The 17,278-nt window shown below is 37.4% G+C and overlaps 1 protein-coding gene and 1 long non-coding RNA gene across 2 annotated transcripts in view; one reads left to right on the forward strand and one right to left on the reverse strand.

Moving 5' to 3' along the window:
- Positions 1-17,278, forward strand: part of RB1 (RB transcriptional corepressor 1) — a 170,170-nt gene that overhangs the window by 81,752 nt on the left and 71,140 nt on the right. Inside the window, exons 14-17 of the mRNA XM_031655844.1 lie at positions 1,257-1,313; positions 1,743-1,774; positions 1,856-1,932; positions 2,937-3,133. Of these exons, the coding sequence (XP_031511704.1) occupies positions 1,257-1,313; positions 1,743-1,774; positions 1,856-1,932; positions 2,937-3,133 (363 nt within the window). The remainder of the gene's footprint in view (positions 1-1,256; positions 1,314-1,742; positions 1,775-1,855; positions 1,933-2,936; positions 3,134-17,278) is intronic.
- Positions 11,345-11,855, reverse strand: LOC108582882. The gene is made up of 2 exons (XR_001896844.2): positions 11,804-11,855; positions 11,345-11,585 (listed from the first exon to the last, which is right to left on the reverse strand). It is a non-coding gene; the product is annotated as an uncharacterized LOC108582882 (long non-coding RNA).

Raw genomic sequence — 17,278 nt, forward strand, 5'->3', positions numbered from 1 at the left:
CTATATGCTTTTTTTCTGTTTACATTTTGTTTTCAATTTCATAAACATTTTTGCCCAAAACAAAGGCAAACACACACATTAGCCTAGGCCTACACAGGATCAGGATTAATAATACCACTGTTTTCTGCCTCCAAATTCTGTCCCAACTCTTCAGGGACAATAAAATGCATGGAGCTGTCATCTCCTATGACGATGATGCTATCTTCTGGAATATCTCTTGAAGGAGCTGCCTGAAGGTGTTTTACAATTAACTTTTTTTTTTTTTACAAGTAGAAGGAGGATGCTCTAAAATAATGAAAAGTATAGGATAATAAATACATAAACCAGTAACATATTCATTATTAAATATTATGTACCATACATAATTGTGTGTGCTATACTATGACTGGCAGTGCAGTAGGTTTATTTACATCAGCATCATCACAAAGATGTGAGTAATGCATTGCACTACAACATTACACTAAACAATAGGAATTTTTCAGCTCCGTTATAATCTTATGGGACCACTGTTATATATGCAGTCAGTTATTGACCAAAAACATTGTTATGTAGTGCATGATTGTGTATGAGATTTTTGCTCTTAATTTGAATGAAATAATATGGTGTGTGTTTATATCTCTAAAATTTGGTTATTCTTTCAAATAATGGGAACCAGTTATTTGGTTAAAACTTCTTGCTCATAAGGTCAGTTTGATCTGATTTTTTCTGTGTCAGTTTTACTAAATTTATGGACAAAGACTGTCCTCTTAATCGTAGACAGCCATCTTGAAAATACATGTCCTAGGTCATGAGAAATGTTATAGAAGGTACATAAAGTGCTTAAAATAGTACTGGGCATATAACCTATCTTTAGTATGAATGATATAGACTGAAAAGAGTTAAGGAAATCCAGGTACTGGACCTACCCTCTTGTTAATTTACTTGGGAATGTTAATCACCACTTAATACTTAAGTCTTGAGTTTTAGACAAGCTAGCTTTTGTGTTTTCTTGGCGGCCATATTTCTAAGAAGGGTGAGAAGTATGTTTTAAGAAAAGGCTTTTTAAAAAATTAGTAATTGTCAGCTGGGTATAGAAGTGCATGCCTATAATCCCAGTCTCTTGGGAGGCCAAAGCAGGAGGATCTCTTGAGCTCAGGAGTGTGAAGGCCAGCCTGGGCAAAACAGTGACACTCCATCTCAAAAAAAAAAAAAAAAAAATTAGTAATTGTGATTTTCTAAAATAGCAGACTCTTATTTTTCTTTTTGTTTGTTTGTAGCGATACAAACTTGGAGTTCGCTTGTATTACCGAGTGATGGAATCCATGCTTAAATCAGTAAGTTGAAAACAATATAAAAAAATTTCAGCCGGGCATGGTGGTTCACACCTGTAATCCCAGCACTTTGGGAGGCCGAGGTGGGCAGATCATGAGGTCAAGAGATCGAGACCATCCTGGCCAACTTGGTGAAACCCTGTCTCTACTAAAAGTACAAAAATTAGCTGGGCATGGTGGTACACGTCTGTAGTCCTAGCTACTCGGCAGGCTGAGGCAGGAGAATCACTTGAACCTGGGAGGTGGAGGTTGCAGTGAGCCAAGTTCGTGCCACTACACTCCAGCCTGGCAACAGAGTGAGACACCATCTTAAAAAAAAAAACCAAAAACCAAAAAACAAACAAACAAAAAAAACAACAAAAATTTCAATGCTAACACAAATAAGATTTCAATTAAACAACTTCTTTTTTTTTTTTAAATTATCTGTTTCAGGAAGAAGAACGATTATCCATTCAAAATTTTAGGTAATTTTTTTACTTTTGGTAAAACAATTTTTTTTTCTTTTTATAAAAGTAAATATCTTATAATCTTTTTTTTTCCTTTAGCAAACTTCTGAATGACAACATTTTTCATATGTCTTTATTGGCGTGTGCTCTTGAGGTTGTAATGGCCACATATAGCAGTAAGTTAAATTTTCATAAATAAACATTTTTGTTCAATTTAAAGTGAAAATGTGGTGTGTTTCTTTGGTGGGAGGAGAGGGATAGTGTGAGGTTAAGGAGAAGGAATGCTTATTTTAGATCACTATACACTGAACAATGTAATTGGTCATTATAAGCCATTTAAGAGGCTTATTTGAATTATTTGAGGCCATCTTGGGGATAATATTTCACTAGGCTCCTCTTCTGAGTATACTGGTATACTGAATTTAGAAAAGGTGCATTTTGAAATCCCTCCGAAGACCTGTGAGATTGTAGAGTGCCAAAGGAGTATTCAAGAGTGGCCTCTACTGATATGGAAGCACTGCTATAACCTCCATGGTTATGAAACTAAAGACTAAAGCTGGAACCCACTGGATAAACAGAACAAAGGCCAGTTACAGTGTTTTTAAAAATATAAATGTATGTCACTTTGCAAATTATGTTGCAAATGTTAAAAGAAAGTTTTGCTTGCAGAAACAAAAGGAACATTTGTAAAGGATGCAAAACACAGTGAAAGAGGAACTTCTAGTTTCCTTATTAGTAAACAAATAAGGAAAACTGTGAATCCTCATTTATAACCAAGAAATGCATATTTTAAAGAGATACCATTTTCTAACTAATGAAATTAGCAGGATCTTGAAGAATCTGTCTCTCCTCTTACCAAGGATTAATGAGAATTAAAATAGATATGCTAATGAATGGCTGGTAAGATACTAAACCTATTCCTGATATGAGTTTAGGGTATTTAAACCTTTGAAAATTTGAGATAAGCTATAAGCCCTTTCTCTAGGAAAAATATAGATGTGCATACACTCAAAATCGGAAGGCTATTTCCTATGAGTCCGTAGACTCCAAAATAAAAAATTCTGCTCTAAATAAAAATCGTTTAACCTTTCTACTGTTTTGTTTGATAAGACTTTGCAAAAAAATACCTAGCTCAAGGGTTAATATTTCATACCTAAGTTACTTTTTTATTCATTTTTAGGAAGTACATCTCAGAATCTTGATTCTGGAACAGATTTGTCTTTCCCATGGATTCTGAATGTGCTTAATTTGAAAGCCTTTGATTTTTACAAAGTGATTGAAAGTTTTATCAAAGCAGAAGGCAACTTGACAAGAGAAATGATAAAACACTTAGAACGATGTGAACATCGAATCATGGAATCCCTTGCATGGCTCTCAGTAAGTAACTAGCTAAATAATTGAAGAAATTCATTCATGTGCATATGGCTAACAAATTACCTGTTAGTGAGAGGTGTTTCTTCACATCTACCTCAAGAACAAATAGGCAATAATGAATAACGTTATTTCAGTCTGTAGCCCAAGAATCATGTAGAATATTAGAATGGAGCTTTATTCGAGTGCCCTAAACCATCTAATACAGCATAGTGATTTATTTAAGAATAGCTTTTCTTAAAACATGGCACTTTAAAACAAAACAGAATTCTTTTTTTTTATTATTATATTTTAAGTTCTAGGGTAAGTTCTAAGTTCTAGGGTGCAGGTTTGTTACATATGTATACCTGTGCCATGTTGGTGTGCTGCACCCATTAGCTCGTCATTTACATTAGGTATATCTCTTAATGCTATCCCTCCCCCCTTCCCCCACCCCACAACAGGCCTCAGTGTATGATGTTCCCCTTCCTGTGTCCAAGTGTTCTCATTGTTCAATTCCCACCTATGAGTGAGAACATGCAGTGTTTGGTTTTCTGTCCTTGCGATAGTTTGCTCAGAATAATGGTTTCCAGCTTCATCCATGTCCCTACAAAGGGCATGAACTCATCCTTTTTTATGGCTGCATAGTATTCCATGGTGTATATGTGCCACATTTTCTTAATCCAGTCTATCACTGATGGACATTTGGGTTAATTCCAAGTCTTTGCTATTGTGAATAGTGTGGCAATAAACATACATGTGCATGTATGTTTATAGCGGCATGATTTATAATCCTTTGGGTATATACCCAATAATGAGATGACTGGGCCAAATGGTATTTCTAGTTATAGATCTTTGAGGAATCGCCACACTGTCTTCCACAATGGTTGAACTAGTTTACAGTCCCACCAACAGTGTAAAAGTGTTCCTATTTCTCCACATCCTCTCCGGCACCTGTTGTTTCCTGACTTTTTAATGATCACCATTCTAACTGGTGTGAGATGGTATCTCACTGTGGTTTTGATTTGCATTTCTCTCATGGCTAGTGATGGTGAGCATTTTTTTCATGTGTCTGTTGGCTGCATAAATGTCTTCTTTTGAGAAGTGTCTGTTCATATCCTTCACCCACTTTTGGATGCGATTGTTTGATTTTTTCTTGTAGATTTGTTTAAGTTCTTTGTAGATTCTGGTTATTAGCCCTTTGTCAGATGGGTAGATTGTAAAAATTTTCTCCCATTCTGTAGGTTGCCTGTTCACTCTGATGGTAGTTTCTTTTGCTGTGCAGAAGCTCTTTAGTTTAATTAGATCCCATTTGTCAATTTTGGCTTTTGTTGCCATTGCTTTTGGTGTTTTAGTTATGAAGTCCTTGCCCATGCCTGTGTCCTGAATGGTATTGCCTAGGTTTTGTTCTAGGGTTTTTATGGTTTTAGGTCTAACATTTAAGTCTTTAATCCATCTTGAATTAATTTTCGTGTAAGGTGTAAGGAAGGGATCCAGTTTCAACTTTCTACATATGGCTAGCCAGTTTTCCCAGCACCATTTATTAAATAGGGAATCCTTTCCCCATTTCTTGTTTTTGTCAGCTTTGTCAAAGATCAGATGGTTGTAGATGTGTGGTATTATTTCTGAGGGCTCTGTTCTAAAACAGAACATAATTCTTTAAAGTATTTAGATAATTTATTTAAAATACAGTCATCATTATGTTTGAAAATGTAAATGTCTGCTCTTAAATTGTGAGATTATGCTATTTAGATTATTAAAAAGTGCATTTTTTTCTTGTTGAATATAATAGGATTCATTTTTCCCATTATTAGAGTATAAAAATCTATACTATTGTTCAATTATCAGTATTGGTGTATTGGTTCAATCATTATAGGGGCACAAATTATATTGTCTAGGATTCTCTTTATAGCATTATAACTATTGATAAGGCTTTTGTTTTAATAAAATTGGCAACTTGAGTTTATGCTCTTCAAATGTGCATAGTTGGATAATACTTTGTGAATCATCAGATTTGTAGATTAATGGTTTCTTTTGAAACTGTGTTGCATGCTAAGTATATATCTTTTAATTTGTATCAGTATATAGAAATGGTAATTAAAAATTAAGACTTTAGGTATGCTATAATCCTAATTTGCACATGTAACCTTAGTTTTAATTTCTTTATGTTTTGAATTTTTAATGACTAAGCAATAGTTTATTTCTTAGTGTTTTCTTGTGTTGCCATATAGATAGTGAATAGAGGAGAGAAGCATGGGAAATTGATAGAAGAATGTTATACTCCTATTATTGAATTTGGTAACTACTTATGGAATGAACTTACACTTGATAAGGAGTACTTAGGAGAAAACTTTCTGAATCTGGGGAATTAAGTGAAAGTAAAAATAAATAAATAGATAAGTAAATAAAATAAGCACATAGAGTACTTTTTAAAGGCTATGTGTCCTCTCCTCCCAGAAATTGATATTGAGATATTACCGTATCATCTGAAAGTGACTTGTTATTTCTTTTAGAGAGTTAATTTTATTTCTATCAACACATATTTATTGAACATATGCCATATGCCTTGAATTGAGAGAGATATTGTGAGGCTACAAAAAAGATAAAGGCTTGGAAAATTGTGTAGGAAGTAATAAAAATTTACTGTTTAAAAATTGCTTGTATGCAAGTCTGTCTAGCTCAATTATTTAGGGCTTCTAAACAATATTCCTTTATTTTTGAAAATTTTTGGAGAAGAAGTGACAAGTCCAAAGTTTGGAAAAGACTATAATTGATTTACAATAAGAGATGTGGAAGTCATAAGCCTCCGAATTTAAATATTAAATGTGGTTCTTTGGCAGATGAAACTATAGAAGACTTTTATTTAGTCATATATTTTTAGTGTTTGAATTTTATGTTACATTTTTAATCATAAAACCCTTGAGTGGTAGTGGGTGGCTTTGTGAAGATAAATTATGCCACACAAACAGGATGCTGTGTATTTTTTCCTGTGAGAATAATTGACATTATAGAGAAGGGATATGGCTTAGATACATTTGCATTTTCACAGACTTTTTTTTATTTGAAATATATATTGAGAAAAGTGTATATCTCAAGTGACAGTTTGGTGAATTTGTTACAAATTGAATACATCCCTGTAAACAACACCCAGATAAATACCCAGAGAAAGTCTTTCGATTCTGTGTCACAATAAAAAATTCTCGTTTAAACTGTAGATTGATAGGAACATATTCACACAGAGTTGTTGACTGAGGGAAATTTCAAATGAGGTGCCGCTTACTTCTCTCCTGCCAATAATTTAATGAAAAAAGAATATCATCTTATTTTTAATGGTTGTGTGGGGAACTGGGTTCAGCATTTTTGCTTGACAGCCTTGAGAAAGAATAAAGAAGGAAAAAGTCCACTTCTGTTTCTTTTCATCCCAGAGAGATTAACGGGCAATATGAGTGTAAGATGCTGGAAAAGTCTGTTGAGAAACCTAGTGAAATCTCATTCTCTGAAAATTTGGGGGATTACAGGTGCTTTAGAATGCATCATGCCTAAGGGTTAGATGAAATGACCTCCAGGTGTTTGACCCTATTAAATCTGTTAAGAGGCTTATAATGCCAGCAGGTGATGAAATGAAATTTGGATGCCTTAGTTTCAGTATTTTCAGAATTTATCATATTTTTTCAATAAATGTTTATAAATCAAAATACATCAGGTGCTTTATTCTCTATATGGTCTCTCTTTCCTGGACTCTTCTGGACTCTTCCTACTGATCTCTCATTTGCTACCTTGAGGCCTTTCTCTCACAGCAGCCAGAGAAATCTGCTCATAATGTAAATCTCATCATGCTAATTCCGGTAAAAACCTCCTGTGGAGGACACATTCCTCTGGTAATGTTGGAAGAAAACCCTACCATATGACTCTCTGCAAAAAAAAAGACCACGATACTACCTGTTTGGAATACAAATAGTAATTGACTGAAATTACTGGACAGGAAGAACAGACTCTAGTTGAGAAAGAGAAGAGGGGAGCTGGGAGCCTGAGGAGAAGGCTTTTAGTCTAGGGCTAAGTGCAGTAGGTATAGGGAAGGACAGTATGGTAGGGCAGGGATGTCAGTGGGAAAACTATGGGTCTCTTTACCAGGGAAACTGCAAAGTTGAAGCTGAGGAAACCTTGGCCACTGAAGAGAGTGGAAGAATCCTGCCAGGGAAAGAGCCAAGAAAGGGTACCCAGATTCTGTCTGAAATCTGAATAGTTCCTGTGTATAACAGAGTCAGAGCAGCCAAATGAAGGGCAGAGGATCTGAACTGAGACTGGAGTTGCTGCCCAATAAACAGAACAGTTCAAGTTAAGCAAAGGTAATTGTTTCTTGTAACAAACAACAAAACCATGCTTATTTTAGAAAAATAGCAGAATTTAGGATCTTCACAATTTAACATTTATGACGTTCAGGATACAATTCTAAAATTATCCAGCATAGAGAGAAGGTCAAAGGAATCAAATGCAGGTTTATAGAATAGGAGCTTTAGACCAGGTGTGTGGTGCACACCTGTAATCCCAGTATTTTGGGAGGCTAAGGTGGGAGGATCTTTTGAGCCCAGAAGTTCAAGACCAGCCTGGGCAACAAAGCAAGACCCCATCTCTTAAAAAAAAATAGCTAGGTGTGGTGGCATGTACCTGTGGTCCTAGGTACTTGGGAGGCTGAGGCAGGAGGACCTAAGCTTGGGAAGTCAAGGCCGCAGGGAGCCATGATTGTGCTTCTGCACTCTAACCTGGGCAACACAACGAGACTCTGTCTCAAAAACGTAAAACCAAAAAAACTAGAATGGGAGCTTTAAGTTAACTGTGGTCAGGCATTGCTAAATGATGGGGATACATTCTAAGAAATACTTCATTTAGGCTATTTTGTGAACATCATTGTGTGAACATCATAGAGTATGCTTACACAAACCTATGTGGTATAGCCTACTACACATCAGGGTAGGAATAGCCTGTTGCTTCTAGGCTACAGACCTGTATGGTATTTTTTTATTATTATTATTAAATCTCCGCTCTTGAGTATGTCTTTTTAATATTCAATGTGGTAAAATTGAAGGATGTAGAAAGTTACATACCAAGGTATGATAGTTGTCTTGAGGAAAAATACTTATTTTATTGGTTGAGTTGTGAACTGAACCACGCTTTTCATGAAACACATGTGTTACTTGTAAGACTGATGAGCAATTGTGTTTATTCTTGCTTGGGTATGTGGTAGATTCTTGCAAATGAACAAAGTGAGCCTGTCACTTCAAAGAAAACAACTGACAGTAAAGGTTGCCAATGATAAATTTTGTGTTTTTAAGTAAAAATTAGAATTTTAGAAACTTGTATCTACCACTGAAAGCTTGACAGAGTCCTAATATATAAAAGACTTTTCTGATGAAATAGGTGGTCATGTCAATGAATGTGATTTTTAAAATATTGTATACAGAGATTTGTAAACATGTAGAAGAAGTAGATAATTCAGTGAACCAGTATTTCCAAATGACCAAATGCATGGGTAAGAGATTCATTAAAAGTTCAAGATAAACCAATGGATTTTAAGGTCTTAAAATATGAAAAATTTATTTCTGTTCATTGTGATTGTTTCCAATTCCACCCTGCAGCTAACCTTTAAGAAACTGTGACTTGTTGAGTTTTGGTGTAGTGTCAGAAAACAATAACCATAGTTATCTGAAAAGGCTATTAAAATACTCCTCCTCTTTCCATATGAGGCCAGATTTTTCTTTGTATACTTCAACCTAAACAGCATATTGCAACAAAGTAAATGTAGAAGCAGATATGAAAATTCAGCTCTTTTTTATTATGTCAGATAGTAAAGACATTCAGAAGATCATAAAACAGTGCTATTGTTCTATCTTTTTTGTTTTGTAGAATATGGTTATTTTTCATTTAAAAATTATTTATGTTAACATAATGGGTTTATTGTTTAAGATAAATATTTTTAAATTTTCTCAAGTTTTTTTGAGCCCTCAACATCCTTTAACGTAAAAAAGCTATTAGCTACTTTATGCTTCCTAATGGAAGAATATATAACCACCTTGAACACATGATGTTGAAAGAAGCCAGTCACAGAAAACCAAATATTGTCTAAATTCATTTATATGAAATGTCCACAAGAGGCAATTCAGTAGAGATAGGAAGTAGATTATTGGTTGCTTAAGGCTGGTGGGGAGGACTAGGTGTTTCGAGGATGATGGCTAGAGAGTATGGTGTTTCTTTTTGAGATAATGAAAATGTTCTGAAATTGACTCATTATTATAGTCAATTTTACAACATTTTTATCATCTCTGTGAATACACTAAAAACTATTGAATTGTACACATTAAATGGGTGAATTCTGTAGGATGTAATTTTTAAAAATTTCTCAGTTTTAATTAAATTTTAACTAAATTAAGATTTAACTACTAACAAAGTAAATATTAATAGATTTAACCCACACAAACAAAAGCTTTTGGGATCCTTAGTAATTTTAAGAGTATAAAAGAGTTTTGAGTCCAAAAAGTTTGAGAACCCTTGCCTGTATTCTCTTCCCCATTCAGACTCGTCTTTCACTCACACAACCATGTCTGTTTTTGCCTGTCCCTGAGTCTTGAAATGCTTTCCTCTGCCTTTTTCTTGACCAGATTTTAAGGTCTATTTTCCTGATCATCCTAGTCTATAGTCATTCTTCCCCCATTTAGTCTTAACCTGTTTATTATCTACATACTTACTAGTCATTTATAAACTTTGTTTTACTATATGTGCATATCTCATGTTAAATTCATGTAAAGTACTTAAAACAATATCTGACATTGTATTATAAAATGTAGCAGTTAATTACATAAGGGTAAAGGACAGAGAGGAGTCAACTTATGATGACACCCAGGTGTCTGGCTTGTATAACTTAAGTGGATAGTAGTGTCATTCATTAAAATAAGATACCTAGGATTGAATGAGGTTTGCTTGGGAAGATGAATTTCATTTGATTGAGTTTGAAGTAATTATAGGTCATTTAAATAGAGGTGTCAAGTAGCAGTTGGATATGTGTGTCTGGAATTTAGGAAAGAAATCTAGGCTAAGGTTATGGACCTAAGAGCTGCCACACATGTGTAATAAAAAATGCCACCCTTTATTGATAGTTTATCTTGTGCCAGGCACTTTGGTGAGCACTTCTTAAATTTAATTTTCATAATAATCCATGAGGTAGTATTACCCTATACCAGGAAATGAAAGCTTAGAAAAGTTTAATAACTTACCCTAGACCACACAAGCTAAATGGCAAGATCTATGATTTGAACCCAGGTCTTTCTGGCTCCAAAGCTATTAATCCTTAGCTTTGCTGAGTAACTGAAGTTTGGAGAAGGGATAAGATCACTTAAGGGGAGAACGTAGTATGAGAAGAGAAGGAGGCTAAAGATAGAATACTGAGGAGCTCTAACATTTAAAGGATGGACAGAAAAGAGAAGCCTGTGCCTACAAAAGAGATTGAGATAGAACAACCAGGAAGATAAGAGGAAAATCAGGAGAAGTGGTATCATAGAGAGACTGACCAGGTGCAATGGCTCCCTCCTGTAATCCCAGCACTTTGGGAGGCTGAGGCAAGTGGATCACTTGAGGCCAGGAGTTCGACACTAGCCTGACCAGCATGACAAAACCCTGTTTCTATTAAAAATACAAAAATTAGCTGGGCGTGGTGGCGCATGCCTGTAATTCCAGCTACTCGGGAGGCTGAGGCATGAGAATCGCTTGAACCTGGGAGGCGGAGGTTGAGTGAGCCAAGATTGTGCCACTGTATTCCAGCCTTGGTGACAGAGTGAGACTGTCTCAAAAAAAATAAAAAATTAAAATTAAAATTAAAAATTGAAAAAAAGAAAAAGGAGAGAGAGCATTACAAAGTCTGAGTGAGTGCTTGCTGTTTCAGATAAGAGCTGAAAAGTTTTAGCAACAATGAAGTCACTGGTGACAGTGACGAGGACTGTTGAATGAAGAGATGGGGATAGGATGAGATCTGAATGAGAGATAAAGTGGACACAGTCATAATAGATGGCTTTTACCAAAAGTTTTGCCTGTGAAGAGAAATAAAGATATAACAGAAGTAAAGATACAGCTTGATGTGTGTGAAGTGGAGGGAATATATACATATTTTTTAAATGAGAAAAGTAGGGTTTAAATATTGATGGAAAAGAGTCATTAGAAGTGTTCTCTTGCTGGATAACACTTGTTCTCTTGGTGGCTTTAAACAAATGTTTTATTGTGCTCATGATTTTGTGGGTCAGGAATTTGGGGAGAACTTCACTGGGTGGTTTGTCTCTGACTATGTGTCAGCAGGTGTCTGGAGCTATAGGGTCCACTTCCAAGATGCTTCTTCACTCAAAAGTCTGGCATCTTACCGCTCCTTCGTGCACACTCAGCTCTCTTCCTCCCATCTTCCCTCCCTAGAGTGGTTAATGTTAAGCTTTGGAGTTTTCACCTGCAGAGAGAAAATAGAAGATTCATAGTGAAAGTAGAGGTTTTAAGAAACAGGATATTTGGCAGGGTGCAGTGTCTCACACCTGTAATCCCAGCACTTTGGGAGACCAAGGTGAGAGGATTGCTTGAGCCCAGGAGTTCAAGACCAGCCTCGGCAACATAGGGAGACCCTGTCTCTACAAATAATTTTTAAAATTAGCCAGGTGTGGTGGCACATACCTGTGGTACTTGGGAGACTGAACTGGGAGAATCTCCTGAGCCTGGGATGTTAAGGCTGCAGTGATTGCACCACAGCACTCCAGCCTGGGTGGTGGAACGAGATCCTGTCTCAAAAACAAACAAGCAAAACAAACAAACAAAAAACCCCAAAACAAACAAACAAAAAGTAACAGAACAGTTCATTAAATAATTCATTCATTAAATAATGAAGTTTAACTTAATGAATTTAATGAAGTTTAATAGGTGTAGTGGGAGTAACAGTGAGAGTAAAAGTGTAGGAGGTTGTAGTCAAAGAGTCGTTTCACCTTAGAATTTCCAGAGACAGAACATTTCTGGGTAGTTCCCTGTATTTTAAGAAATGATCTTGGGAGTGCATGAGGAGGTCAAGGAGCCAAAAAGTACAGTGAGCAAGAGTCCAGGACATGTAGCGAGGATGAATGTGACTGAACTAAGGACTAGCGTCTTCAGTGCTTGAGGGGAGTAACCAGGAGAGAGAGAGACTAAATGGGGCAGAGGGCTAGAGAGGTCCTGAAAGCAAAACTCCTGACTCACTTAAAAAAACAAATCTCTCTCTCAATACCTAATCCAATGTCTAACATGTAGAATTTAGATGCATAAAGCATTAGGTTTGTGATGTTGTTTGATGAATTTACCCCTTTAATCATTATGAAATGACCTCTCTTTATCCCTGGTAATATTGTTTGCTCTGAAAACTACTTGTGCCCGATACTAGTAAAGCCATTCCAGCTTTCTTTTCATTAATATTAACATGGCATATTTTCCCCATTCCTTTATTTAACTTATATGTGTCTTTATTCTTAAAGAAATGATTTTCTTATAGGCAGCATATAGTTGGGTATTGCTTTCTTAAGTCTCATATAACAATATCTGCATTTTAATTGGGATGTTTAGATTATAATTTAATGTGACTATTGATATGGTTGGGTTTAAATTCTCCATCTTATTATTCATTGTCTATTTTTTTCATCTCCTTTTTCTCCCTTTCCTCTTTCTCTTCCTTCTTTTGGATTGAATTTTTAAAATTCTGTTTTATCTTCTTTGTAGGCTTACTGTCTATACTTCTTTGTTTTATTTTATAATTGGTGTTTTTGATTTATAATATGCATCTTTAACCTTTCATAGTCTTTCTTTAAATAGTTTTACACTACTTCACATATAGTATAAGAGTCTTAGAATAGTATATTTCCATTTTCCCTTTTCCAAACTTTGGGCTATTGTTGTCATACATTTTACTTAACAGAAGTTATAAACTCTACAATACATTGATAACTTTTGTTTTAAACCAATTATCTCTGAAAGAGAGTTCAAAACAAGAGAAAAAAGGTGTTTTTATTTTATTACATATTTACCTTTCCAGTACTCTTCATTCCTTGTGTAGGTCTAGATTCCTTTTGTTTTCCTTCTGACTGTAAAACTTTTTTTTTTTGATAATTTCTTGGCCAGGGGCAGTGGCTCATACCTGTAATCCCAACACTTAGCGGGGCTGAGGCGGGAGGATCTCTTGAAGCCTGGAGTTCAAAACCAGTCCAGGGAACAAAGCAAAACTCTGTCTCTATTCTTATAAAACAAACAAAAAGCATTTCTATTTTTTTTTTTTCTTTTGGAGATGGAGTCTCGCTGTGTCACCCAGACTGGAGTGCAGTGGTGCGATCTTGGCTCACTGCAATCTCCACCTCCCGGGTTCAAGCGATTCTCCTGCCTCAGCCTCCTGAGTAGCTGGAATTACAGGCACACACCACCATGCCTGGCTAATTTTTATATTTTTTTTTTTTTTTTTTTTTGAGACGGAGTCTTGCTCTGTCGCCCAGGCTGGAGTGCAGTGGCGCGATCTCGGCTCACTGCAAGCTCCGCCTCCCGGGCTTACGCCATTCTCCTGCCTCAGCCTCCCGAGTAGCTGGGACCACAGGCACCCGCCACCTCGCCCGGCTAGTTTTTTGTATTTTTTAGTAGAGACGGGGTTTCACCATGTTGATCAGGATGGTCTCGATCTCCTGACCTCGTGATTTGCCTGCCTCAGCCTCCCAAAGTGCTGGGATTACAGGCGTAAGCCACCACACCCAGCCAACAAAAAACATTTCTTGTGTGTTTGTCTACTAGTGATGAATTTTTCCAGCTTTTATGTCTGGAAAAAAACATTTTACCTTTATTTTTAAAAGGTCTTTGGCTGGATATTGAATTCTAGTTGATAGTTTTTTGGTTTTTCTTTGAGTGCTTTAAAAATATTGCTCCACTGTCTTCTGGTTTGTCTTGTTTCTTTTTTTCTTTTTTTTGAGATGGAGCCTTGCTCTTTTGCCCAGGCTGGAGTACAATGCATGATCCCAGCTCACTGCAACCTCTGCCTCCCAGGTTCAAGCGATTCTCCTGCCTCAGCCTCCCGAGTGGCTGGGACTAAAGGCACATGCCCGGCTAATTTTTGTATTTTTAGTAGAGATGGGGTTTCGCCATGTTGGCCAGGCTAGTCTCGAACTCCTGATCTCAGGTGACCCACCCACCTTAGCCTACCAAAGTGCTGGGATTACAAATATAAGCCACCACACCCGGCCTTGTTCTTTTTTTGCTGTATTTTTTTCCTGCAGGTTTTTCTTTCTGTAGTTCATGTTGAATACCTTCTATAGCTATATCTTCAAGTTTATTAATTTTTTTCTTCTGAGGTATCTAATCTGCTATTAATCTTATTTATTGAATTTTTGGTCTTACTATGTTTTTCATTTCTAGAAATTTGATTTGGGTCCTTTTTATATCTTCCATATCTATCTTTATTATGTTTATGCTTTTCTTTACCTTCTTGAACATATGGAATAAAGGTATTATAACTTTAAATGTCCCTGTCTACTAAGTGTAGTACCTATGTCTTTTTAGGTCTGTTTCTCTTGACTGATAGTTCTCTCTCTCTCTTTTTTTTTAAGAGTCATATTTTTCTGCTTTTTTGTCTGCTTGGTGATTTTTTTGTTAGATGCCAGATATTTGTGAATTTTGCTTTAGTGGATCCTGGATATTTTCGTATTCCTTTCACTATTGACCTGTGTTTTGGAACACAATTAAATTATCTGGAAATAATTTGACTCTTTTAAGGCTTCATTTATTTATCTGGTTTTTGTTTTTGGACACAGTCAGAGCAGTCTTTAATCAATAGCCGATTTTCCTTCACTATCCAGGCATTGCTCTTCTGAGTACTCTACTGAATGTCCCGTATATGAGAAGGTTTTTCCATCTGGCCAGTGGAAAGCAGAACTCTTCCTGGCCCTGTGTCAGCTCCTGGAAGGATTCCGCTCCTTCCCACGGTTCTTCCCTGGCTTTGAGTAGTGTCCTCACATCCAAGCACTGATCAGTACTCAGCTGAAGACTCAAGCTTAACCCTCTGCAGCCCTCTGGAGTTCTCTTTTTGTAGCTTTCTTCTCTCTAGTATTCTTATTTTAGTTTGCCTTGGCATCTCCCATTTCTCAACTCTGTTTCTTCACCTGGGGGACCACTGGACTGCATTCCAGTTTCTCATCTCTGGACTGTGGACCATAAATTGTCCCCAGGCAGTAAGCTGTGGCAATAATGAGGCTAACCATTTGTTTTCTTTCTCCCAGGGATTGCTGTTCTGTACTGCCTGTTGTTCATTGTGTAAAAAGTATTCTTTTATTTATGTTGTTCAATTTTGTGGTTGTTTAAATGAATCTGGTCCCTGTTTCTTCATCGGAGCTGGCAGGGTTACTGAACATAAAGCTTAGTAATTGATGAAGTATTTATAAATATGAACTATGTATACTTACAGAATATTTAGGGTATCATTTCTGTTTCCTTGTGTTAAATGCATCAGGTCTTCTGACTGATGCATTGTACTATTTCAGAGGGGTGCTTACTATATGGATAACATAGAAGTACTAGTTATTAACTATTTTCTTATATTAAATTTTGGTAAGTCACATAAACATTGAGTCTCCTTTAAATGTGTCAAATGTAGCTGACTTACCAATTGGATTCTGTCATACTCTTTTTCTGTGATCACCGAATATTAGCAAATTTCTTCATTCAGTTACACAAGTAGTTGGCCAACATACTTTTACATAAGAAAATGTTTAGGATGGGCTGGCAAGATAGCTGAATAAGAACAGCTCCGGTCTGCAGCTGCCAGCGAGATCAACGCAGACAGTGGGTGATTTCTTCATTTCCAACTGAGGTACCCAGCTCATCTCACTGGGACTGGTTAGACAGTGGATGCAGCCCACAGAGGGCAAGCTGAAGCAGGATGGGGTATCACCTCACCTGGGAAGGGTCAGGGAACTCCCTCTCCTAGCCAAGGGAAGCTATGACAGACTGTGTCATGAGGAGCAGTGCATTCTGGCCCAGATACTATGCTTTTCCCACAGTCTTCACAACCCACAGACCAGGAGATTCCCTCGGGTGCCTACACCACCAGGGCCCTGGGTTTCAAGCACAAAACTGGGCAGCTGTTTGGGCAGATACCAAGCTAGCTGTAGGAGTTTTCTTTCATACTCCAGTGGTGCCTGGAACGACAGCGAGACAGAGCCATTCACTTCCCTGGAAAGGGGGCTGAAGCCAGGGAGCCAAGTGGTCTAGCTCAGTGGATCCCACCCCCATGGAGCCGAGCAAGCTAACATCCTCTGGCTTGAAATTCTCACTGCCATCACAGTAGTCTGAGGTCGACCTGGGATGCTAGAGCTAGGTGGGGGAAGGGGCGTCCCCCATTACTGAGGCTTGAGATTTCCCCTCACAGTGTAAACAAAGCTGCCAGAAAGTTCGAACTGGGCAGAGCCTACGGCAGCTCCCTAAAGTCTCTTTAGCCAGACTGCCTTTCTAGATTCCTCCTCTCTGGGCAAGGTATCTCTGAAAGAAAGGTAGCAGCCCCAGTCAGGGACTTATAGATAAAACTCCCCTCTCCCTGGGACACAGCACCTGGGGGAAAGGGTGGCTGTGGGCACATCTTCAGCAGACTTAAATGTTCCTGCCTGCTGGCTCTGAACAGAGCAGTGGATCTCCCAGCACAGTATTCGAGTTCTGCTAAGGGACAGACTGCCTGCCTCCTCAAGTGGGTCCCTGACCCCCGTGCTTCCTGACTGGGAAACACCTCCTGGCAGGAATCGACAGACACCTCATACAGGAGAGCTCCAGGTGCCATCTGGTGGGTGCCCCCTGGGATAAAGCTTCTAGAGGAAGGAACAGGCAGCAATCTTTGCTGTTCTGCTGGTGATATCCAGGCAAACAGGGTCTGGAGTGGACCTCCAGCAAACTCTAGCAGACCTGCAGCAGAGGGGTCTGACTGTTAGAAGGAGAACTAACAAACAGAAATGAATAGTATCAACATCAACAAAAAGGACGTCCACACAGAAACCCCATTTGAAGGTCACCAACGTCAAAGACCAAAGGTAGATACAATCACGAAGATGAGGAAAAACCAGAGCAAAAGGGCTGAAAATTCCAAAAACCAGAGTGCCTTTTCTCTTCCAA

The sequence above is a fragment of the Papio anubis genome, chromosome 15 (assembly GCF_008728515.1).
Source record: "Papio anubis isolate 15944 chromosome 15, Panubis1.0, whole genome shotgun sequence".
Taxonomy (NCBI): Eukaryota; Metazoa; Chordata; class Mammalia; order Primates; family Cercopithecidae; genus Papio; species Papio anubis.